Source organism: Gopherus flavomarginatus, chromosome 15 (genome assembly GCF_025201925.1).
Source record: "Gopherus flavomarginatus isolate rGopFla2 chromosome 15, rGopFla2.mat.asm, whole genome shotgun sequence".
Taxonomy (NCBI): Eukaryota; Metazoa; Chordata; order Testudines; family Testudinidae; genus Gopherus; species Gopherus flavomarginatus.
Window position 1 is genome coordinate 21,545,478 of NC_066631.1, and position 25,774 is coordinate 21,571,251.

General features: G+C 43.2%; 1 protein-coding gene across 6 annotated transcripts in view; it reads left to right on the forward strand.

Moving 5' to 3' along the window:
* The window catches only part of RIMBP2 (RIMS binding protein 2), a 349,201-nt gene that overhangs the window by 3,098 nt on the left and 320,329 nt on the right, over positions 1-25,774 (forward strand). For all 6 annotated transcript variants that reach the window (XM_050923458.1, XM_050923459.1, XM_050923460.1 and 3 more), the window contains exons 2-3: positions 18,366-18,485; positions 25,241-25,354. In XM_050923458.1, coding sequence (XP_050779415.1) covers positions 18,366-18,485; positions 25,241-25,354 — 234 coding nt within the window. The remainder of the gene's footprint in view (positions 1-18,365; positions 18,486-25,240; positions 25,355-25,774) is intronic.

Here is a 25,774-nt window from a genome sequence, read left to right on the forward strand (position 1 = left end):
CTCACTTAAATCAGCATTTTACAGTGTACAGCTTTTTTATCAGGGTGTTGCAATATTACTTTTTAGACATCTATCTCTGAGAATTTGTGCAGAATAATGCATTAGATCAGTGATTCTCAAACTTGTATGCTGGTGATCCCTTTCACACAGCAAGTCTGAGTGTGACCCCCCCCCCCTTATAAATCAAAAACACTTTTCTATATTTAGCACCATTATAAATGCTAGAGACAAAGTGGGGTTCAGGGTGCAGGCTGACAGCTCATGACCCCCCCAACCCTCCCAACCCTCAGTTTGAGAACCCCTGCATCGGATAGCTGATGTGCATGGGGAAGGAATACTGTGAAATACAGGACAGTTTGACCTGCCATTGTAGTGGCTCCCTGTCAAGATCCCTCTCTTCTCATAAAGGATACTTATGTATTTTAAGAGCCTGATTTATTTAATTTAATCCAAAGCTTTTAAAAATGGAGGAAGTGGGCAGCTTGATTTAATCTGATCCTGGCTGGGTCAGTGAGATCTCTTAGAAGGTTCCAGGCAACAAACATCTATTTTCCCCACTCCTGTTCTGGCATATATTTACAATATGGAGTAAGATATAGTTTAAGAGAAGCTTTCACACTAATGGTGGATTATGGTCCCATGTATTTCACAACCCCTTGCATCGTGTGAGCAGCATAGTCTTGAAGAGTTCTTTATAGCTCTTTACCTATTCCATTTTGGGTGTGCGGATTTCTATGATAACATAGGTTCTCTTTATTACCATGCTATCGATCAGAATTTGAACCCGAGGATGAATCTAGGCAGGATACTTGAATCCCATGTGACCTATGAGTCTTTGGGCATAAGTGTTATCAGGTTATGCCATATTGACTTTGCAGACTCTGCCCGGTTCCTCATACTTTACTCTCAAAATCTGTTAAGGCTCAGAGAAAAATCAATATTTTCCCCCAAATGCATTTGATCTGCCTTGACAGAAGGAGGATTTCCATTTAGTTGGTCTGACTTTCAGAGAACTGTGGGCATTGTTTTGAGTTATTTCTGATGTGTATGGAAACTGCCTGAATAACTCTGCACTCCGCATTTGGAGTGCTGGAGTTATCAGTGGGTAGTCTGGCATGTATAACAGAACGAATCGATCATACTAGTTTTATATTTATATAGTTCCTTCAATCCATAAGGGTCCCAAAATGTTTCATAAATCGTAAGTGCCTCATCGCTATGATATTCTATTTCTATGGTGAGAAGAAGCAGTCAAGTGGACAGCTGTTGTAGAACTGAGGTGGTAAGAGGAAAGGAAAGTGTTTTGCCTAAGGACAAGATCACAAGCCTTTATCTTTACAAACAAATCACAAAACTTTAATGTCCATGCAGGCTGCTGTTTTAATCAGCTGTAAAAGAGCCCAACACCCTAAACTGAATAGAATTTTGAGAATGAAGATTACACTTGTACAAAAGCTGATATAGGAAAGTCCAGATAGAAAGGGGATGATTTATACCAACAAAAGCAATGAAATTTAGCACTAGACTTGGTTCGTTCAGTCTAAGAAAGATGTCTAAGACTGACCACCTAGGTAATCCTGTGGGTTGACAATACCTAGGCATTATATCTTGAGCTTTAAGTTGGGATTTATGGGTTTATTCCATATAATGTTAACTCTCATTACGTGATATTCCCAATGTTTGCTGATGACATTCAGAGGAATTGTATATCGCACAGTTTAAAATGAAGAGCAGACTCATATTGATTCAACCAAGAATTCAAGTAGAATATAAATTGCTGATTCAATGTCAAACTGTCACTCACTCCTCTTTGTTGAACTGGCAGTAAGGATTGGCCAGAGATTTAGGTTTTTGTTGCTGCAAGCCTAAATCGAGTCCTAACAGTTAGAGCAGAACACTTAAGTCCTCTCTATGATTAGCTCAAAGCAAAAGAAACAGCCAGGAATTATTAATTATCTCAATCCACTTAGTCTTGGTCGTCAAGTAGTGATGGCTACAAGTGTGACATGAAGATGCAACTGAAGAGGTATGGTTTCTATAGAAGTATTTTTATTTTACAAACCAGGAACACCGTGGAAAGTTAGGAATCAACTGAATGTCTTTGGCTAATTGAAATATCATTGGAAATTTAGTTTTAAACCATAGTTCTTAGAATATTCTTTAACAATAATTACTCCGTTCACAGAATTAAGCTCTGCACATTTAAATACTGAAGTGCCACAACAATGTATTAGGTGCTCAACAGTGGAAATAAACTAGTGGAGGAAGGGAACTGGAAATTACATAGGGGCTTATGTACCAACACTTGCCTCACCATTCATTCTAAGGAAATTTAGTGTAGAATCTTGGCTAATCTATGTAAAGATAAAGTAAAGTTTGTTTTCATAGTAACCCACTGTAGTGTAGAATGGTGCCATGATGGATTAGACCAGTGGTCCACCTAGCCTAGAATCCTGTGTCCACCATTGACCCAGTACCAGAATCATCGGAGGGAAAACTAAGAATCACCAAGGTGGTATAAAAATCTGCATGTTTACTGATTACCCTGGAGGTTTGGAAACTGATCCCTGGGGAAAATTTCTTTTTCATCCTCTTCAGTTAGTGGTTAGCTTTTCCCCAGAATCATGAAAAGTTTTTATATCCTACTGATTGATATATAGCATAGTATTTTCAATTTGTTCTAGCCTATTTATGCACACTGACATTTTCTCTGTGTGTTTTTTGTTTTGTTTTTTTAAATCAGGGCATGTGGATCAATCCACGATGATGTCCAGGTCTTTTTCTGAGTGGCTACAGTTAATTTTAGAACCCAGCAATATGTATGCACAGTTAAAATTATTCCTTCTGATCTGCAATATCTTGTATTTATCAGCAATGTGTTTCATCTACCATTCTGTTGCCCATTCATGTAGTTTTGTTAGATCCTTGTCCCCACAGCCTTCTATATGTATTGCTGACCAACCTAAGTAATTTTGTCAGCAGCGGATATTGTCCCTTCACTACTCTCACTTTTCAACTTTTTCATTGATTCATATATAACTCCCTCCCCAACTTCTAACACACACGTGCTTCTTCACTGTTAACCTTTGAGTGGGTAGAAAATTGTTTTTTCTGTCTCTGGCTTGGGCCAGTTTCTAATCCATACTGTAACCTCACCTTTTGCCCCATGACTACTTAGTTTCCTTAATGGCCACATGTGAGAAACTTTATCAAAAATTTTTGAAAGTTCATGGCAAGGGCAAAAAGCATCAACCCACTGAAGTGCTTCAAATTAATTTCTGTATTGACTAGGAAAGTTGCTTCATGAAGTAGCATGAAAGGTCATTGAAGTCTTAATTTTGAGTAAAGATCTGGGGATGTGGTTTCATGATACTTTAAAAAAGGATGGTAGAACATAAGTGGCAGGTGTTTCTCAACAACTACAAACTGTGCAGTGAAGAATTCTGGGAAAGTCAAGAACAGCAGACTTATATTTTACTCTCTAGTAAATAGGAAGTGTTTAGGTTTGTTAGGCACACTATATATTACATAGATGGGTGCTATTGGTTTAAACAGCTCCAGTCAAATATAAAAAGTTGCTTCATATCATATGGCAACTCATCATTTGTCATCCCCCTTTTTAAAAAAGAAAACAAAAAATACTTAGCAGTTTCCTGAGCTATTTAGAAGTTTACAAAATTATGGAGCTTTTCATCATTTGTAGATGAAATTCAACCCAAGTTGATAATGACCAAAAATTGTTACTATCTGACTGCTATTTATTGTGGGCTCTTAAAAATAGGCTGGTGGCTCAATGCCTAGGGGAGAGATTACAACATCAGAAAAAGAGCTGCCATCAAAATTGCCGTGGCCTCCACTTCCCATCTTGGCAGGGAAGAAGCCAATGGCAATGGTCCCTATTTAGAACTGATGCACATTACCAAGGTAACGTGGGGAAGTTTTCTCTGCTGTTGTCCATGCTGTCCTTGTTCTGTGGATAAAAGAAGAATTTCAGGTTTCAGGACTGTCAATCTGGAAATGTTTTGTAAATATTGTATTCAGTTGTGGGTGTGTTAAGTAGAGGATTTCAGTAATCCCTCAAATGAAATCACAGTGGCAGGAAAAACCTGAACGAAGCATTTTAGCCATAAAGCTTGGGAAAAAAAAGTTTTGCGATTTACATGTTGCAGTAATAGTACATTTAAAAATAACTTTGCAAAGTCCATTGCAGTAGGGCATCTTGTCCAACTTATTACTCACTGCAGTAGCAGCTGTTGAATTGTAAACCTGGGCCTAGGAACTGCAGAATGGAATAAATTGCTCTGATTTAGATTGCATACAAATTGGATGTGGTCTTTTTATTGTCTTTAAAATCAGGATCTGAAAAGCGTGACGCTCTTTATATTTCTGTGACCCAGAACTGCATTTGCATTTCTATTTCTCTTCTGTATGAGATCAAATTTTTTAATGTCAGTTTCTTGGCAGGATTTGAGAAATGTTTCTGAGGGACTGTACCATGGTTGTGTTTGTTTTGTTTTTATAGCAGATTTATCATGAAAACAAGACTGGAAAAGAAGTGATATGTTGTTGTATGATTTTCTGGTTAATGAAATCTATTAATATTGGAATCATCAAATTTTCCTGTAGCTATCCTGGAGGGTAAGATTTTGATTACTCACAAAAGGGAAATTTTGCCATGACACAGTGGTAAAAACACTTGCCACTTGTTTCCACTATTGGCAGCATTGATGGAAATGCACTGTTGCAGAAAAACACTTACTAATTTTTCCTTGTGTGGACAAGGCTTCTCAATTTAACACTTTTGCTTCAAGGCATGATGGTTTTTTCCAAAGTAATTCTCTCTGCTTGGTCTAATGCTTTCCCTCTGGTTAGACCACTGTATTCAGGCTCTCTTATGCTATCCCTGTCTTGTTCTGTATGTACAGAAGAAGGTAATAGCAACACTGAAGGGCATTGGGGGTCCAGGTAGCTGCCCTTTGTTTAGTTAAGCAGGATGGAACATGTGATTCAAGGCACAAATGATGTTCCATAATGATCCCATCGTGTTAAAAATGGTCTAGATTGTGAATCCCAAAATATTTACAACTAAATTTTGCCCTCAAATACATCTGTGGCTCTCAGTGAAATCTTTTGGCTGAAGGTCATGGGAAATCCGGGAGCAGAATTTTGGCTTGAATATAATTTTAAAGAAAAAAAAAGACATTCCAGTGTGATAAAGGGGCACTACCCCGTTGGACTATGGAGTCCTCTTCTGGTGGCATTTAAAATTCAGTTGTGGATAGTTTCCACAATGAATAGTTTGTCTCTGTCTTCTAAGTGCTCCAAGAAATGTAGTCAGTGAACGTTTACTTTGTTGCTCAGCTTGGCTAATATAACTTGACATTTATTCTCACTGTCAAAACATTGCTTCTGTAGATGAGACTCATAGGTCTTTGTGTTCCATTTTTATCAATACTTTATAAAGAATCCCTTCAAGAATCCCCCTGGAGTGCTGCACTCCTGTTCGATTGAAAACTCACATCGCTTTTAGATTTGCTAATCCCAAAAGAATAGTACAATTCTACTCAGGGCCACTGCTCAACTGAACACACAGCACTTAAAAAGAGAGTGTGTGTGAAAACAGGAATAAACTTATCTTTAAAGAACAGAGATTCAAGTGACAGAGAGTGAGAATATTGGAAACAGTTACATATGAAACAAAATCATAACATGCTTTCTAGACGCTAAATGTAACCAACAAGACGTTATCCTATCTCCACAAGACCACTTACCACATGTTCTCTCGCCAGTATTTTCAACCCTTTGGCTGAGAATCAGGGGCATAGCCACAGGTGGGTCTGGGTGGGTTGCAGCCCACTTAATTTGCAGCCAGGCCCACCCAAATCTGAGCAAAGATGTCATGCTGCCCAGGGGTGGCTCCAGGCACCAGCACGCCAAGCGTGTGCTTGGGGCAGCAAGCCGCGGGGGGCTCTCTGCTGGTCGCCGCGAGGGCAGCAAGCAGGTTGCCTTCGGCGGCATGCCTGCGAAGGGTCCACTGCTCCCATGGCTTCGGCGGACCTCCCGCAGGCAAGCCACTGAAGGCAGCCTGCCTGCCATGCTTGGGGCGGCAAAATACCTAGAGCCACCCCTGGTGCTGCCACAGCAGCCTGGAGCTTCACTCAGGCATCTGAAATCCAGGACGGAGCTATGCACCCATCCTTCAGAAAGCTACTCTCCAGCAGCTCAGACTTGCCATTTTCTGAGCTGTGGGCCAGAGGGTCCTTGCTGCCATGACCTCTAGGGGCGGCCTGGCCGCAGGGCACATGCTGACACGCAGCAGTCACACACAATGAAGCGGCAATGGACAGTGCCACAAGGACACATTAGTGCCCTAGCTGTTCTGCCATCCCACCCTCACTCCAGCTGGCCATACCATCAGGTCGCTAACATGGGGGAAGGATTGAAATTGGAAAGGAGGTGACGGGAACCACCACCCTGTGCATGGGGCTTGGGCCTTCCCCCATGCAGAATACAGCATGGGCTGTTTGTGCCAGGAAATGCGCCGTCTCCCCACTTTGCTGGAGGGGGAATGGTTTGGCCCCCACCGGCAGCTCCTTTGAGGGGAAGTGGGTAGCAGGCACATGGGGATGCTGCACTGGGTCCCTGCCGGGTTCAACAACGCACAGTGCCGCGGCTGGTGAGGAGGAGGTGTCATGGCTCCCCCAAGGAGAGGTGAACTGAGCCCAGTAGCGAAAGAGCTGCTGGTGGTGATTGCCCAAGGTGAGGCATGCACGTGCCCAGCTTGGCAGGTGAAGCCCTGTGTCTGGGGGCATCTGGGCTAGGAGGAGGACATGGCGTCGGGGCAGATACCAGAGTCCGTCATTGTCTGTCCCCCCAAAAGTTGAGGACCGATGCCCAGCCACATTTCCATGTCCAGCTATGCCCCTGCTGAGAACTCTTCACGTAAAATCAAGCTAGCTGGCAGCTTGTCCTCGCAGATTAAAGGAAGGAGGGTGTGCCTTCGAATCCCTTATTTATACCCCTAAAAGTCCATTGTCCTTGTTTGTAAATGAGTGTCCCCTGATGGTTCACTTGTTCCTGTAAATTTTCTCTTTGAAGATTTCACAATATCTCAGACTGTAAATGGAGGCCCATTGTGAGCTGTACAATATTTAATTTACATGTAAATAGACATAAAAGTTTTTTTTCCAGGCAAGAAACGATCTTTTCACCTTTCTGGTGACCAATTGCTAGTCCCAAATCTTAAGAATGTCATTTCCAGTATATAGTCGTAATTCCTTACACTACATCCATACACACGTTTTGCAACAATTATGATGTCCAGTGTGACACAGGCTTTCATTAGAGACCTTACATGATATGCTTTTGATGAACCCAGGGGATCCCTGTTTTCCTCCATATCCCTGTGTACTCTTTCAGTTGGCAGCCAGAGGTTTTTGGATCCCTCTTCCTGCAGTTGTGCCAAGTAAGTGGTTATATTTGTCACGTTGCAGGTGTTTGATAAAATCAAGACTAACCTGTCCCTTGAAGTTGGGCCATTCCTACTTTTTAAAATTCCAATCACACACATGTGTAACCCTTCTGCCCCTCTGAGTTGGCAGCACAAGGGCCGGGTTCAGTATCCAGGGGTTCCGTTTCAGTAACACAATGCATAACCGGCACGAGCCTCCACCCAGTGACCTGGGACACTCACATATCACACACCCCTGGGCGCCTCTAGGAGGCAATACTTCCCCTCTCGCAAGCACGGAGTCTGAGTGTAGCAAAATCTTTTTAATAAAGGAAGGAATCAATGAAGCATCCCATTGGAGAAACACCACAAACAGGGTTCTAACACAAACCATAAACAAAAACCCACCTCCAAATACGTTTGGCACTGTCCTTTTTCCCCTTAGGGTTTTAAGTCCAATCACCCCAAAGTCCAACAACCCAAAAGTCTCTGGTCAATGCCACCCCAGAGTTCGAGAGTTTATCTGTAGAGGTCCCTCCCCCCAGCCTGGGTAGAAAGAGGCACCTTACGTGGTCCGGGGCTAACTGCCCTGCCTCTCCGTGGGTTCTGCTTCCGCCTTCTCCATGAACTGCTCCGCTTCACCAGCCGCTCCACTCTGCTCCTCCAGCCATCCTCAGAAACTACTCCGCTCCACTAGCTGCTCTGCTCCATGAGCTGCTCCAGTTCTCCCTGCAAACTGCTCGGCTCCACTCACTCTGTGGGCTGCTCCACCCGTCCCACAGCTACTCCGCTCTGCCAGCCGCTCCGCTGCCACCAGCTGTCCCGTGATCTGCTCCAGCCGTCCTCGCAACTGCTCCACTCCGCCAGCCGCTCTGTTCCACATTATATCTTCAGGCTCCCCCACTAGTTAGCACAGTACTCAGTGCTCTCAGCTCAATAATTTCAGCTCTTTAGTGATTTCAACTCTTAGTGATCTCAGCTCTTAGTAGGGGAGCCCCAGTGCTAGTGCACTATTAGCCCAAAGTGAATTCAGCTCAGTAACCTGTATCTAGATTCTTGAGGGAATAAAAAAATCAACTCTGACATTCCACGGTGGAGAGAGAGAGGGGGGTGGAACTGGTGCTTCTGGCTCTACAAGGAGACTGCACCACCAGGCACAAATACCTGTCCCCAGCCTCTCTCAATTCATTGGGTTTTGGAACCCATGTCCCTTGTCTAGCAAGTACCACCCAACTGAGGGTGAGTCATTTGTCACCAAGCAGTCCCACAGCTCGGCAGTCTGGGATAGGGTAGGCGTGCCTATGCAAATACACTCTCTGAAATTCTTTCCACCAGATGTCAGGGTAGAGCTTATCCTGACTCTACTTACACATGAAACTAATCAAATTTATGACCAAATGCTGTTTGGAAATAAAACTAAACATTCATAGAAAGCTCAAAATCAAAGTAGTTTTAAACCTTCCCAAAATCTGGTGAAAAACATTTCACAGCATGGTACATTTTTAAAAGAAAGATGAATTGTATTTCCAGCGTGTATGACACTGTGCTTCTGACTTTTTCCTTTTTTTGCAAACCATTCATATTAGATACAATAGGTGGAATCTCAGAGGAAGATAATTACTTCATTAGGTTTCAAAAGAGTGACCTTTATCTGAAGCATTATATACAATGAGTAGTTAGAAGATAATCAGGCTCTCTAATTATGCTTGTTTGGAACAGCCATCCTGTCAATAAATCACTGTGTTCTCAGGGCCGCCCAAAGGATTCCGGGGCCTGAGGCCGTTGGCGGCAGGCGGCTCCGGTGGACCTCCCGCAGGCGTGCCTGCGCAGGGTCCGCTGGTCCCGCGGCTCCGGTGGAGCAGTCGCAGCCATGCCTGCGGGAGGTCCGCCGGAGCCGCAGGACCGGCAAGCGGCAGGGCGCCCCCCGTACTGCGAAATTCTAGAGCCGGCCCTGTTCTGTGGCGGGGGGCCCTTCTGTTCCGGGACCCACCGCCGAAGTGCCCCGAAGACCCGTGGCGGGGGCCCCCCGCCGGCGAATTACCGCCGAAGCGGGACCCGCCGCCGAACTGCAGCCCGCTCTTCGGCGGTAATTCGGTGGCAGGGGGCCCCCGCTGTGGGTCTTTGGGGCACTTCGGCGGCGGGTCCTGGAACAGAAGGGCCCCCTGCCGCCGAATTACCGCCGAAGACCGGGTTGCACTTTGGTGGCAGGTCCCACTTCGACGGTAATTCGCTGGCGGGGGGTCCTTCCGCCCCGGAGCGGAAGGACGCTCCCGCCGGCGAAGACCGGGAGTGGAAGAAGCTCCGGGGCCCGGCCCCGCAAGAGTTTTGCGGGGCCTCCAGAGCGAGTGAAGGGCCCCAAAAAACTCTCATGGGGGCCCCTGCGGAGCCTGGGGCCTGGGGCAAATTGCCCCTCTTGCCCCCCCCCGGGGCTATACAATTTAGTTTGTATTAGAAAAATATATCAGAAATGGCGTAGTTGTAGAAAATCTCATGATTGTGCAGGCTCAAGCCTTAGGCTTCTGTCTTATTCGTTTGAGAGAACCTTGTTCACTTAAGTAGTCCATTGGAGGTGAGAGTTCTGCACGATGAGACCTCTTATTTACAATGCACATAGTCGTCTTTAGCAGTCTTCAATATAGAATCATAGGACTGGAAGAGACTTCCAGAGGTCATCTAATACAGTCCTCTGCACTCTTGGCAGAACTGAGTGTCATCTAGACCATCCCTGACAGGTGTTTGTCTAACCTGCTCTTAAATCTCCAGTGATAGAGATTCCACAACCTCCCTAGGCAATTTATTCCAGTGCTTAACCACCCTTAGTTTCTCCTAATATCCAACCTAAATTGCTCTTGCTGCAATTTAAGCCCATTTCTTCTTGTCCTATCCTCAGAGGTGAAAGAGAACAATTTTTCTCCCTCTTCCTTGTATCAACCTTTTATGTACTTGAAAACTATGTCCTCTCTGTCTTCTTTTCTCCAAATTACATAAACCCAGTATTTTCAAACTTCCCTCAGAGGTCATGTTTTCTAGGCCTTTAATCATTTTTGTTGCTCTTCTCTGGACTTCAATTTGTCCAACTCTTCCCTGAAATGTGGCTCCCAGAACTAGTTACAATATTCCAGTTGAGGCCTAATCATCACAGACTACAGTAGAGTGGAAGAATTACTTCTTGTGTCTTGCTTACAACACTCTCCATATTTGGAGCAAGTGTATTATGGCTGAAATAAAATAGAGACTATTAGATACTGTGTGGTTTTATAGAAGCACTATATTACTGGTGTATTTGCATCAATCTACTAACATTTGCTTCAGCATTTCCTTTGATAACGGTTAACACTCATTTCAAAGGGAGGTTGCTTCACACAGGCAGCTTTTTTTTTTCTCTTCTAAAATCTGAGGGTCAGGAGAGAGTCTGATTTCAAAATTAGGTTTAAAAAACAAAAACTTTGCCAGGTTTTCATGTATATATCTCTTTACACTCTTATGAAAAGTGAGGAATGTAAACAAAATTTGAGACATGATTCATTTATTTTACTGTTGAATCTCATTGGTATTTTCAATAAATGTTTTAAAATTAGCCATTAAAGTTCACTGCATTTCTCTGGCATGTCATTAGTAGTGTTTTTACAGAGTATTAGATAGACCTAAGCCCCAGGGAGGCATGTTCCAGGCAAGCTGCTCAGCTGGTATAACTAAGCATAGCTTCATTGACTTCTATAAAACTACGCTGGCTTACATCAGCTGAGGTTATGACTTTCTGATGTTTAGAAGTTTCAAAGAACAATCTCAATCTTCTTTCTTAGGGAGGCTCCAAAGTCTTGTAGCTGACATCTCTCCTGATTTGGGGAAGAGAGCTAAATATTTTTTTTCTCTTATGGATGTTTCGGTAGTGCTGCTTTCTAGAAGCAGTTCATCTGAGGCTAAATCAATGGGCATGTCTCCACTGATGTGAGCAGAAGCTGGATTGAACCACTGATTTCTTGTCTAAAATGTATGGGTTTAAAGCAAATGTCCAGAATGGAGAATCTTTAATGGAATGGAGTTATAATGGGAATTGGAAAGGTAGAGCAGGAGAATCCTAGAATATGGTAGAATTTACAGATGGGCAAGACCTCTTAGGCAATCAAAGGCTATTCCTATGGTCTCTAGTATATTAGTGAAAGCCCCATGTAAATGGAGAGAGACAGTGAGTACAGAATAGTTCTTAATGCTCTCCCGGCAGGACAGTCTACCCACAAAGTAGCCCTGAAGACTGATGCTAAAATGAGTGAGAGCTACTGAATTTCTTAACAAGAAAACCAAATTTTAAAACGTCCCATTTAAGATGTAATGAAGACCTAGCACAAGTAGTTATTGAGAATGGACCATTAAGTGTGTCTGAAAAATCTGGACATGCACAAATGAACTGGTTGAGATATTATACATGCTGAAGAAAGAAAGAGCTTTTGAGGTGCAGCTCCCGCTGAAAAAAGCAGAGGCAGGGCGCTCCCTATCTTGGGGCAGCACTGTTTCCTCAGGGCTGCTGCTCCTCCTTGGTTGGTGAGGGATGAACTACAGGCAGGGAGATCTGAAGTGAGCATTAAGGGTCCAGTTCAGCTCCCAATGAAGTCAATAGAAATATTCCTATTGGCTTCAAAGGGACTTGGATCAGGTGCTGAATGCAAAGAAGATTTAAACCCAGGTCTCCTAAGGTGAAAGATTTTTGCATTAACCTACTGTGACACTGAGCACAATTCATTCAACAACAGTAACAGTGTCTTTCATCTCTGCAAATTCACAAGGAATGTTTTTTATTTGCTAACCAGAAACAGTGTTATCTTCTGTCTTTCCGAAAAAATGAATGATATAATGGATATTGACAGCAGCGGGATGTCAGTAAGTGTGTTTACACCCACATTAAATGACACAGTGCATTGGGCATTAGCAGGCATGTATCTTCAGTCAGTCTTTAATTTGTATCCCACAGACATCAGCTTTGCAATCCCACATGGACAATTGAGAATCCATTAGGTAGAAAGCTCTGTGTTTGCTTGGTTGGAGCAGCCACATTTTGTATTTTATCTCTTTCTTCACCTGATGCAGGAAGCTTGACTGGAACTCCTCTACCTCTTCTGTGGCCAAAGGCTGCACGGATAATTTTCCTCACTGTGGATTTTCACTGTGTCGGTTAAGCAGAACTTGTTGACAGAACAGTTTGCTTATATTTTGGTTTTAGAGAGAGGATGTTTTTTCCTTTAAAAGTGAAGCACTGATGCTACACTGCACTGCAAGTGTTTATGGAAACAGTTTTGCTGCAGAAGACACTGTAGCACGTCTATAGATCTTTTTTTCAAATCTATATTAACTCTGCAAATTGATTTTGGGTGTGTTCTGACATTAAAGTGTCAAAGCTTCCTTGGTGGGATAATATATGTAAAATATTTCTATTTTCTGTCAGTTTTTGATTGATTTTAAATCAATCAGAATTGTAAAAAAGGCTTTTTGTAAAGCGAAGCAAAGTCTCTGGTTTTATTGTATTGAGTGCTGCTGAAGTGAAAGCCTCCTGCCAGCTCCTTAAGGTAAAGTGTTTTAATGGATGCGGAGCTGCCTGTTGCATTTGTGATTCTTGAACCTTCCCTGGATATAGGTGAAACTTCATGCTCCCTGCACATGGGGATTTCCTGTGGAACCTGCTCTTCGTTTTTTGGTCTCTAAATGGGACAGTGTGCCTGCAGCTCAGGACAGATCGGAAAGGTAGGTGATGGGCACTGTTAACTTATACCCAGTTTCAATGCTGAAAAGCTCAAAATAAAATGTCGCAAGAACAATTGAACAGAGACAAACTAGAGATACCATAGCTTTCAAATTTGGAGAGAAAAGAACACCCATGAAATATGGCTCAGGCATTTTAGAAACTGAACACTGATTATCTGAAACATTTGGAGAATCTGCTTATTATGCTTCATTAATATCTTTAGTTCATTGCGTAAATCTAACCTAGAGCAGGCCCAAAACTCAGGCTCAAATCTTTGCTGCGGTTTGAGATCTGATCTGAAAGTTGGACCCCCTTCTAGTCCAAATTCAGTTTGACTTCTACATATTGAGGGCTAGCCTCAGTTACTTGCCTTCTCTGTCGGTGTGAAAAATCTCTGCCTGCGGAGTGCTGTCAATATTTTATTTGTATCACACTAGTGATTTGCAGTCGTGTTAGGTACTGTACTAACTATACAAACACAGTCCTTGCCCATAAGACCATAACTATTTATGGTCTAAATAGACATGGCAGGCAGAATAAATCAAAATTATTAGCAAAACAAAAGTGATACTGCATATGCAGTTAGTGTCTCTGTGTATTATATAGATAACAACTGGCGCTGCCCAAGCAGAAAAACACATGAAGGTGTGACACATCTTAAAGCTGCTGCCTTTGGCCAATATGCACAATGAAAAGTATATTTACCCATTTTTGCTTATTGCTATTGTCATTGAAGACAAGGTTGCTTTTCGTTTTGCTATTCTTTTACCACGGAGTCACAGCCCTGGTGCTCTGAAACCGCTCCGAATGAAGTTCAGACAGGACTCTAGTGCAGTCTGTCTCCCCTCAGGCTGCAGGGTAAGAAGCCTCCTCAGCTTCAGTGCTTCCTCAGTCTGACCTTGGATCATTCAGCACCTCCCGTTCATACCGTGAGTTTCCCGCCGTGAGTCCACCTGGGATGGGATGCCTGGGGAAGCATTACACACCCCCAAAGGGCCATGCACCCCAACTTCACAGTCAGCAGTGACTCTCAGCCAGCATGGTAAAACAGAAGGGTTTACTAGGCATCAGGAACACAGCATAGAACAGATCTTGTTAGCATAGAAATCAGGAAACATTCAGTGAAGTCCATCTTGAGGAGATCCAGAGCCCAGGGCCCTGGGTCCTCCCCCTGAGACTGACTTGCTTTCAGCAGCCCAGCCTCAGACACCCCTGTTGTCCCTCCTCTGTCCTTTATCTTTTTCTCAGGCAAACAGGTCAGCTGGGTTTTTTTGTTCTCCAACACCTTTGGTTGGCTCCTTCCAGGGGATGGGCTCTGGCCATCAGTTGCCAGGATACAAAGTGTCAGCCATTCTGTGCCCAGTCAGCAATCACACCTGCCAACTTAGGGTCTCTGCAATGATCACACACCCTTATTCCACCATCTAGATACATGAGTAACACATAAGGGAAACTGAGGCACACATAGTATTCAGAGAAAACATTAAGAACTTTCCCACTTTTTGTCACAGCACTCGAAACATCTCTGAAAAGAAGGAATTCAGAAGGGATGCTTGCCTGTTTTGTCACTTCTTCAGTGGGAGATGGAGTCTTTCCTTCAGGTCACTGTTTTGAACCAGACCAGGAGTAATGAAAATTGCTCTTGCCATTTGATGGCCATTTGGTGGCTGAAATGAAATGAAATGAGCTGAGTTGGTATTGGTCTAATTATTAATAGACATGTTACCTACATCTATCAATAGTATCTGCTGGAATCCATGTTCACAGTCTTGGAAGAGAGCACAAGGACTGAATGGGCATTGAGACTAAATTATCTTCACTCCTCACAGGTCCACAGTATGTGCGTAGTTTTGTGTTGCCACTGCCTCTGCTGTAAATTTTCTGTGGATAAATAATGACTTCATTCTCTAGGGCTGCCAGTCCAGCAATTTTTATCTGTACTAACATTGGAGATCACCCATGGAGATTGCAAAGAGAGTAAATGTAGTGTCTAGGAAATCTTGTAGATTTGGGTGTCCTGGCAGGACAGTTCTATTGGATCTGGGAGCAGGGCTGTGGAATGGGCTGTCTCTCTAGGGTGCCGATGCTAAATGCCCCTGGGGATCTGCATACCTTGTGGGTGTGCCCAAAAGAGACAGCCCCTTTGCCTAGGATCCTTCCCTCTACCTGAGGTCAGTTGTGAAAAATGTGCTCACGACTCTTCCCTTCCCTTCTCTGGGTTTCCACTGTACTGAATGACCAGAAGGCTGGAGGAAGCTGTACCAGTCTAGGGGGCTTTGTGGGGGGAGGGGTGCACGCAAGGGCATGTGTTTAATCTGAGATTGTGGGATGGGTTCTGCTGGTTTTACTGATGATCAGACTTGTATTGGATAGAATGAATTGAAGCTAAGGCCTTCTATCTTCTGATGCTTTATCTATGGAAAGCCAACCTCTGAAGGCTACAAGGTTACTGAGTGGTAATTCGTAATGTAAGTTGTCAAGCTATCCTTGCTCCCATCTCCTTCTCCTTAAAGTGATTCTTCTTTGAGAGACTTTTCTCTTTTGGTAGCTGATATTTTTAGACTAGAGGGGTTTTTGGAGGGCTGATTGATGTTTTGTGTGTCTTTCTCCTGCTCCTGTGTGGAGTCATGGCGTCATGGCTGGCCTGGGAATCCATTAGCTGCAGTAAGGGTGCCAGGACTACCTGCTAGGCTGTCAATCTAACAGTCAGGTTGTTTTAAATGTTGTTTGGTGCCAGAATGAAGTCAGCAGCCTGTCTGTGTGTAATGAGCTAACACGTGGTGCGAGTTTGATCAACCTGGAAATGTACTAAAGCCGTCTAAAATGGCCTATGCCCTGCAGCCCAGAAAGCGTGAAACCTATCCTGCACAGCTGTCTTGTTCCACAAGGACATTCCAGGGAGGAAATATAGACCAGTGATTCAGACAGAGCCTGGGACTCAGGAGACCTGGGTTCCATTCCATGCTCTGCCCCAGACACTGTGTGACATTGGGAACGTCATTTAGTCTCTCTGTGCCCCAGCTCCCCATCTGCAAAATGGGACTAATAGCACTGCCCTACCTCATGGGGGCGCTGATGGAGAACTATATTAAAGACTGTGTTCAGATAATATGGTAACAGGGACAGATAAGCACCCAAGTTAGCTGTTAATTTGTTCCTAGACACCATTTTCTCCCTCAACAGAAGGGAAGCACTTGATTTGTATGAATGTTAATGCAACTCCAGATAATGCCAAACAAAACAGCACATCCTACTTGTTCTTTTTACTCTTCTTATGCTGTGACGAGTACAGTGGAAGGTGGTGTAGGTCAGCAGATGGGGTATTGGACGGGGGCTTGAGAGATCTGGATGCTGTTCCTGCTTCTGTCACTGACCTGCTGTATGACCTTGGGCAAGTCACTTCCCTTCTCTGTGACTCTGTTTCCCCATGTCTATTTAGTGTGAAAGCTTCAGGACAGAGTGTGTCTCTTCCTTTAGATGTGCATAGTGAGGCCTCTAGATGCTACTGTATTACAAGTAACAAATTTTCAAGATTTCAACTGTGTGTTCCAGTTTGTGATGGGGGAAAATTTTCAAAATCTCAAATTTTCATGGGATGAGGAAAACCTTTTTCCACCCAGCTCTACTGCTGATCCCTGACACAGGTTAAGTTCAGTGCAGCTCTGATTTTACCCTCCCTTGCTGTATGGGTTCGATGCACAATTTTTATAAAAAGCGAAGCACAATCAATCTATTTTGGGGAGCAGGGAAAGATATTGTAATGGATACTTTGTTCCATTATCTAGAGCAATGGTTCTTAAACTGTGGGTTGCGACCCCATTTTAATGAGGTCGCCAGGCCTGGTGTTAGACTTTCTGGGGTCTGGGGCCAAAGTCGAAGACTGAGCTTCACTGTCCAGGACCAAAGGCCAAGGGCTTCAGCCTGGGTGGCAGGGCTCAGGTTACAGCCCCCCACCAGGGCTGAAACCCTTGGGGTTCAGCTTTGTCCCCCAATTCCCTGCCCAGGGCAGTGGGGCTCAGGCAGGCTCAGGCTTCAGTCCTCCCTTGTGGGGTATTGTAGTAATTCTTGTTTCAGAAGTGAGTCGTGGTGCAATGAAGTTTGAGAACACCTGAGCTAGAGTATCTGTTGAGCAAGGACATTATGCTTGCTGCTCTCCAAGGCAGGGAGGGAGGCACAGAACTGTTCCTCAGGGATTTAGTCTAACTGTTGGAACCTGCTGTTCCACTGTTACCTGTCCTACTTGCCACCACTTATCAAATAATTGAGGATGTCTGTAAATGTGATGTGCCTTGAAGGCTGCCAGACCTAGCCTTCCAATGGACTGTGAGGCTGAATGAATTCTACAGCAGAGAAATCTTCACTGAGCAGACTGGTCAGGCTGCATCACCCTGTCCATACATCTTCATCTACAGTAGACTTGCTGAAAAGGAAAAGGTAACACAGATCCTATAGGATTGCTTATGACTCTTGAGAGCCAGTAGGAAGTGCATCCACCTATTGCAAAGCCTTCCCAATTCTAGTCTATGGAGAAGTACAGCTTACTTGAAGGGAATGTCAGTGAGGTCCAGCTGTCTCCCCCCAGTGCGAAGACCTAAGTTAGAGGAAAGGCAAGCAATGTAACTTTTTGGAGGAAGAGGATAAGGGCACATTAACAGGGAAATAATATCAAAATAATGTACTTCATACATGTATTCCTGAGGAATGGCGACTGACTATGAAACTCCAGTAATTTGGAAAGTTCAAAGCTATTTCTGTGGGGCAATATCTCTGGGCTTGTGTTCACTACCACACTAAATCGGCAGCACTGCATCGCTTCAGAGGCACAGCTGTAGCACATCTGGTGAAGACGTGCTATGCTGATGGGAGAGCACTCTCCCATCGACATAATTACTCCACCTCAACAAGAGGCGGAAGCCATGTTGTCAGGAGAGCATCGCAGTATAGACATCAATTTAAGTTGATGTAAGTTACATCGCTCAGGTGGGTGGATTTTTCACACCCCGAACAACATAACTTACATTGACTTAAGCAACAGTGTAGACAAGCTCTCATTCTCACCTTTAGTTCTTTCTCACAGGGAGGAGTGTCCATTTGGAAGTCCTGCAAGACAGAATTTGGCTTCTCTCAATAGACCTTTAAATGCTCTCATGGTGATATCAGTACTGCATCTTTCTGTTACAGGAGAAGAGTATCAACCATGATCTGGATCATGGCAATGCTGTCCTTGAATCCCCTAAGGTCTCTCAGTCAGTTCCAAAAGTGGAAAAATCCTCAAGCAAACAACAGGATGAGGTTAAATTGGTAAGTGTAATGTACTGTCTTCAGTTCAGTGAATAACCTAATCCACTTCAAAGTCTGCCTGGTAACTTTGAGTACACAGTAGGAGGGCAAAGGACACGTTGAATGAAACCATGAACTCAGCTATTCATGTGGCCTCTTAAATAATATTTTCACATCTCCCTTTTTTTGGGTTACAAAAAGGGGATATTGTAATCATAGCTCCAAAGGCTCTCTGTGCCATAAAGCAGGGATGTCCTAGAGCTTGAGAGACCTTAGATAACCAGTTAAGTTTTGGCTGCCCCCTGCTAGCTTCAGATATGGTCTGTGGATACAGCCCCTGGCTAGTGGATGTTATCAGTGTAATACTGCTGCATCTGCATTGTTATTAGTGATTGCTCCATGCCATATTCCCTGCACTAAAGGTACCCATTGACTGTACTGCTGTCCCAACACACACCTAATCCCATGGTTTGTCTTTAAATGTCATAAATCCAGATTCTACTTCACACACAAAGGCTTCCTATCCCTCCCAATAGCTCTTCCTCCCATATGGATACTCAGGCCAAGATTTAAAAAATGGGACGCTAAGATTAGATTCCCTAGACCATATTTGGGTGCCAAAATTAGGGCCCTGATTTTAACAAAAGCTCTGAAAATAATCAGTGGAAGATACTTTGTGGTCAGTGCTCCTGAAAACTAGGCCACTTACTGGAGGCTTAACTGTGGGTCACCCAGGTTTGAAAATCTTGGCTTCAGCCTGAGGTCCTGAGTTGGAGATTCACCTACTCTGTCTGCCAGGGTGAGGCACCAGAATGGTCCTGAAGGTCTGAACAGGTCCCAGAGTCTGACAGCTGGTCACATTTATTCACCTAACCCTGATGTTACTTGTCAGATTCCACAGAATGTCTTCAGAGATGATTTCCCTAGTGCTATGAGGCAAGTACATCCATTAGCTGTAACTTAGTCACAGGATACCTTCAAGGAAATAGACAAAAAGATAGGAAACCACTGACTGAGCAGCAAGGTGTAGAATTTATATTTATTTACCTTTTTTATCTTTTTGGTAATAGTAGAATTTTTTATATCTTTCTTGGTAATAATGGAAATTACTGTAATCTCAAACAAGCTTGGAAGGTGGAGCCCAGAACAGTACAGGCTCAGAGGCTGTTTCCTTTTTCCTGGGGTCAAACAGGGACAATGTAGATCCACATATAAAAGAGTTGATTTTTATATTACTACTTTGCTCTCTGCATTTGTTCCCTAGCCAGGTAAATAAAGTTGGTTGCTAAGCTCTAGGCAAGCCTAGAATGACTCATGTAGCCTTGTTAACCAGAGTGCTTCTGTGGGTTTTTCTGTTAGAGATCTCAGCAGGCTTTCTATCCTCCACAGACACACATAAGTGCTCTCTTAAAACTCTCTAGCCTTTTGCTCTAGGGAAGGGGAAAAATCTGAAATGACTAATTACATTTGTAAAAATTATCTTTAAGGGATGAAAGAAGAACCAGTCAGTTACCGTCTGTCATATTTAAACTGCAATTACTGTGCTGCATATTGATTTTCATAGTATTACAACACAGTTCAATTGAACACATTAACCTTTACAAGGGACGTAAACAAAAAGCTGAGCTGAGTCATTGTAGAGTTGTGATTGTCAAAATAAATACATGGGTGTGTTAGATTACATTTACGTTCTGGTTCTTGCTAAAATCAACATAAAGATGAGGAGAAAACTGAGTTGCAATTTTTGGAAATAAGGGGGTATAAAAACTTTGGAAGTTGGCCAAAAGTTCTGAGTTTAAATAACTCAAAATACCTGAAATGCTTTTTATCTGGGGATCTTGAAATTCTTCACCAAGAAGAGTATATATAATTATCCCCCCCTTTACAGACTGGGAAATGCAGGCACAGAGAAATTAAATCATCACTTGTCCAAGCTATTCAGCAAGAAGTGGAAGAGCTAGGAATAGGAGTCAGATATTCTGATTTTCAGTCTGATGCTCTATCCACTAGATCACATGTTAATTCATTCTGTGCTTCAAAAGGACCCTGCAACTGATAGGATCAAAGAGATGTGGGAGGGTAAATTAGTTGCATCTGGATACCTGCATGCACTGAGCCTTTCATAAGGTGCACATTAAATGCTGAAGTAGGGCCCATTTTCAGCGCTTTAAATGATAATTTGCATAAACACAATTGATTATTTTGGAAAGCATTGATTATTAAAGATGTACATTTAAGGTTGTTTTAAATGTTTATGGTAAGTACAGATGGGCCTAAGTTACAAATCTGAATCTGGAGCTGAACTTTTCTTACGGAGTTCAAAGGTGTTTTGGATCCAGGTGGCTTAGATTATGCCAAACCTTGACAGTAAGATATGACTGCATCTTTCTTGCTCATATAACTCATATAGCTAATTACACATTTACACAGTGTATTCTATGTGGGTGTATAACATATATACTAATCATGTTTATTACTAAACCAAATAGACTCAGTACTTTTACGCCAAGCCATAAATAAATCAATTACTGAGATTTCCTCCCTCTGAAAATGTTATGAAAAATAAATTTTAAAAATCTGCTACTAATTTCTAGCTAGAATAGTATGGCATTGGGCAGGTAATTGCATCCACTGTTCATTTTATGTGTGTATATATATAGTATGCATGCATTTACGCCAGAGCCCATCCCCATCTATTTCTGTTGGTATCAGGTTTTATTATCCAGATTCAATGTTATGATATCAAGTAATGGATTTTCATGCTTGAAGCAAGATAGATACCTCATATAAACTGAGGGATATCCTTCCCTATGGTAAAGCACATTATTAGCTAACATGCCTTTAGAAAAATACTACTGACTAATACACATCAAAATGCTTTGCATGCATTTTTTACATCTATTTGTACTGAATCTCTTATTGCCTGCAGCTCCCCTGTTGTTCTAATCTCTTTAGGTCACTTTGCACTTTGGTTCTGTCCTCCTGTGTGTTTGCTACGCCTCCAATTTCAAAGTCCTCTGCAAATTTGGTGGATTTACGCTAAGTAACATCAGATAAAACCTGAAGCAGATGTACAGGGTATAGAGAGGTGCATTTCCTGCCCCTCTCTATAGTTTAACTGATGATAAAAGCCTCTGGAACCCTCCAAAGCATCATGGATTGGACTACGATTAGCAGGAAGCATCGCTGGTAGAAGACTGACAGATAGTTGGTCTTTATAGCAGAAGCAACTCCAAGGACCACTAGTGCTCCATAGATAACAGAGAATATCTCATTGGAAAGGTTTTGTTCAAATTCAGGTGGATTCTTACTGAATTCAAACCAGTGCACTCACCCTCCTATTGTTTCCCTTCAGCTCTAGTTTGCTTTGCAGCTTTTTTTCCCTGCTGCAATCTTATTCTAATGGATTATTTTTGTCATTATGGCGGTGAACTAAGGGGTAGAATAGCCTACAGGATCCCTCTTTTGAATAGGCCCTCTCATTTGCTATTGCTGAGTTCAAAGAATAAAGATCAATTTATCTGCAGTATTCAATCAATATCTTCTTTAAATTGTATCAAGTACCGGGTCATGGTGACCAAATAGCCTCAGCCTATATCATCGAACCACCTAACTTGAGTGGGGATCAGAGGGCTGGGGAGACATTGCTGTCAATCACTTCTTTTACTCTCCCACTGCCTTCTTGGTTATCCAAGATTAAGTGCTATGTAAAGACAAGGAACAACTGCTTGCTGGGGCTATCAGGCAGCATGCAAAGGGGGAGAGCTGGGAACTCCATTATACGAGGTGCCTATTCAAACCTGCTGTAAAAGGGATAAGCAAACACCAGCTCCCCTTCTGCACTGAGAAAAGGCCAGCATGGCAAGAGAATAGAAGGTCCTGGAGTGGGTAGTAAGAGCTTGTGGCCGCTTTCCTGTTGGGAATCCCCTGGCCAGCACAAGCTTTTAGATGTGAGCAGGCTGCTCTCAGCCTGACGGAAAAGGGATCTCTTTGTGCTTATCCATTTCAGGGCCTCTCTGTCATTCCATACATCATCATCCTTTGGGCTGGAGAGTTGCTGCTTGCTTTCCTCTACACCAGGATGAACGGGGAGGAAAGAGGAAGGACTGACTTTCCTCAAAGGCAGGGACAGAGGAGGATGTGGCCAGTGAACACAGAATTACATGCAACTAGCCATGTCCCTTTTCTTGTGAATAACACGCCTTGCTTGCCTGTTGAATCCCACCCCTGCTTTGTCTTTTCGTTATTTAGATACATAAGCTATCTGAGTCAGGGATTGTCTTAAATAATATCACCTCACTCTTTTATATAGCACTTTTCATCAGTAACTCTCAAAGCACTTTACAAAGGAAATAGGATCATTATCCCTATTTTATAGATGGGGAAACTGAGGTACAGAGAGGACACAAATTGCCAAAGGTCACCCAGCACACCTCTGGCAAAGCAAGAACAGAACCAAGAACTCCTTTGCTCAAGTCCAGTGCTCTTTCTTCTAGGATTCACTATCTTCCGTATTTGGGTACTGCTGTACTATAGGTAACAAGTATCTCTTAATAATTATAAATTTGTATTATGGTATTTCCTAGCGGCCCCAACCAAGATTAGAGTCCCATTGTGCTAGCTACTGTACAAACTCATAGGAAGGGACAGTCCCTGCCCTGAAGAGCTTACACTGTAAATAGACAATACGTACAAAAGATGGAAGAGAAGAAATATTTACTTCATTTGGCAGACAGAGAACTGAGCTGCAGAGACTGAAGTGATTTGCCCAGGGTCATACTGGAAGTCTTTGCCAGAGCTAGAAATTGCATCCAAATGTCCTGAATCCCCATCCAGAGCTTAGCTACAAGAACAACCTTCCTCAGATTTGATCTCCAATGGAATTCTTTAAGGAAGGTGTCACATTCTTGGGTGCAATTCAGACCAATGAGGGGTTGTCACCACCTACCCTGCAACCGTAAGTGCCTCACACGGCTGTTGTAGCTCTCAACCAGGGCTGCTCACAAACAGCCTAACAGCATGCAGGTCACACCCTGAATGTCTATGTATAGCCGTGGTCCAGCAGTCTGTCAGCAACTCTCCACTCACACTCTGGCTTCCACCAGCCTTGGTTACTACTTGCAGGGTGACCCCAACACGCTCCCCTTTGCAGAACACACATTTTTGGGAAAATTGACTTTCCAGCCTGGTCTTGGGTAGTTCAGATATTAGAGGTCCATTGGCCCTCTAAAGGGTCAATAGCCAACAGTTTACTACTTTAACTGGAGTTACCAGACAGTTCAGTCTCAACCAATTCAGGACAGCGTTTACATTAAAAAAAATAAAACAAGTGTATTAACAAAAGAAGATTTTTTTAAGTGAATTCAGGTATCAGATATTAGTCAGAAATGGTTACAAGAGAAGTAAAGATAAAACACTTCCTAGGAGCTAAAACTTAACAAGCTAAACTTGATTCAAGGTAAAATCCTCACCACATGTTCCCAGCAACATGGCTGACCAAATTCTCAGGTCAGGGGTATACATCTGCCTCTCTCAGCCTGCTGCACACTCAGTGTCCATGTGAACACTGCTGCCATGTACTAACAGTTCTCTGCTTGCTTGGATCTGTCCCACTTTGAAATGGGAGTAGATCAAAGCACACTAGGGAAGTGTTAATCCATGACTGCTGGCTACCGTGGGGTAGATTTATGTCCCAACTTGCAGTGAACTAATTGTTCATGTAGACAAGCCTTTGGGGGCGGGGGGGGCATGATGGGGATGAGAGAGGGTAGTTTTCAAGGCATAGCTTCTCTCATTCTGCTGCATAACTACCAGTTATCAAGGGGGCTAGGTGATGAAATGGGAAAGTGCACTGACTTTCAAGGTACTTGCATGGCACATGGAAAGGAGCTTGGTGATCGTGTCACAACACAATATGTTTTCACAAATGACAGTGAGTGGCAGTTCCAGTGATCCACCCCAGATTGCCTTACTAAGGGTTCTTTCGAGATGCAGGCATGCTGCAAAGCTTTGTGTGTGTAGAAGCTTGTCCAACAGCTTCCTGTGGAATATCCTGCTCAAGTCAATGCACGTAGCAAAATTAAAGGCAAAGAAATGGTTTTTTGAGGGGGAAAATAAAGTCTAAATGCAGCAGTTTAATAGTATACCACATCTTCAGAATAAATACCCAGTCCTCTAATACACTTGGAACAGAGCTGTTGCCTTTTGTTTTGTTTCTGTTTTCACTATATATTGAGTAGCATCAGCAGGCTCAAAGATCCCCATGCATGTGTGTTCTCATCACGCTTAAGTCCAAGCAGGTCGTGTGACAAAGGGTATCCCCTGCCCCCCTGTTGGCCATAGCTAACAATTCTGATGAACTGGAGGACTTCAAGCATTCACCCACATAGATACTCCACACAAGTACTGCCCTTTCCTAGCAACTGATAGGGAGACACAGTGCCACATAACTATGAGAGGATGTTTTAAGAATGGAGTTATTTGTAGCGTAGTAGCACTGAGGAGCTGCAGTCATGGCCCATTGTGCTAGGCATTGTACAAACACAAAAAAAATAGATGAGTCTGCCCCAAAGAGCTTATGTCCTCATCCATAGACTGAGTGCCATATGCAATATGTGCTATCAGCCCTTTTTGTCTTCAAGGCCACTCCCCAAAGCTTGGGATTTCCCATGCAATGACAAATTATGTTCATGCCAGTCACACCATTGGGTGCTCCTCATGGAAAACATATTCTGGTTTTATACCCTAATGGTAGATCAATGATTTATTCTCCACAGTCCAAAACAGACAGCAGGGAAGCAAAAGAAACTTCAATGAAGCCTCCAAACGGCAGACCTGAGGCCAGGACCTCAAAGAAGACAAGTGCCTCTATGTCTGTCCAGAAGACCAAGGTAAAATTTATAGCTAAGTCACATGACCTAAGTTCTCACAGCTGGTTACAACACTACTTTAAAGAATTGCCATAAAATATTTGTCCTTGTATGCCTAGCTCGGTAAGATGGTGTGGAAGTAGAGGTTGGGTGCAGCAAGTCTAGAGATAATAAAGTATCTGACTTGCTGCACCCAACCTGAGAGTGAGAACTCTGTTTTTCTCTGACAATGTCTAACAGTGGGAAATACTAGATACTTCAGACGAAGGTACACAGAACCCTGCAGTAGGCAAATGTGAGATAAACTGTCCACAGGGAAGTTTTCTTCATGACCCCTATTAATTACAGGTTGCCTTATGCTCTGAAACATGAAGGTTTCTATCCCTTCTAAAACTCTTGGTTATCTTTTTAATCATTAGTGTCATAAATTTGAGTATTATC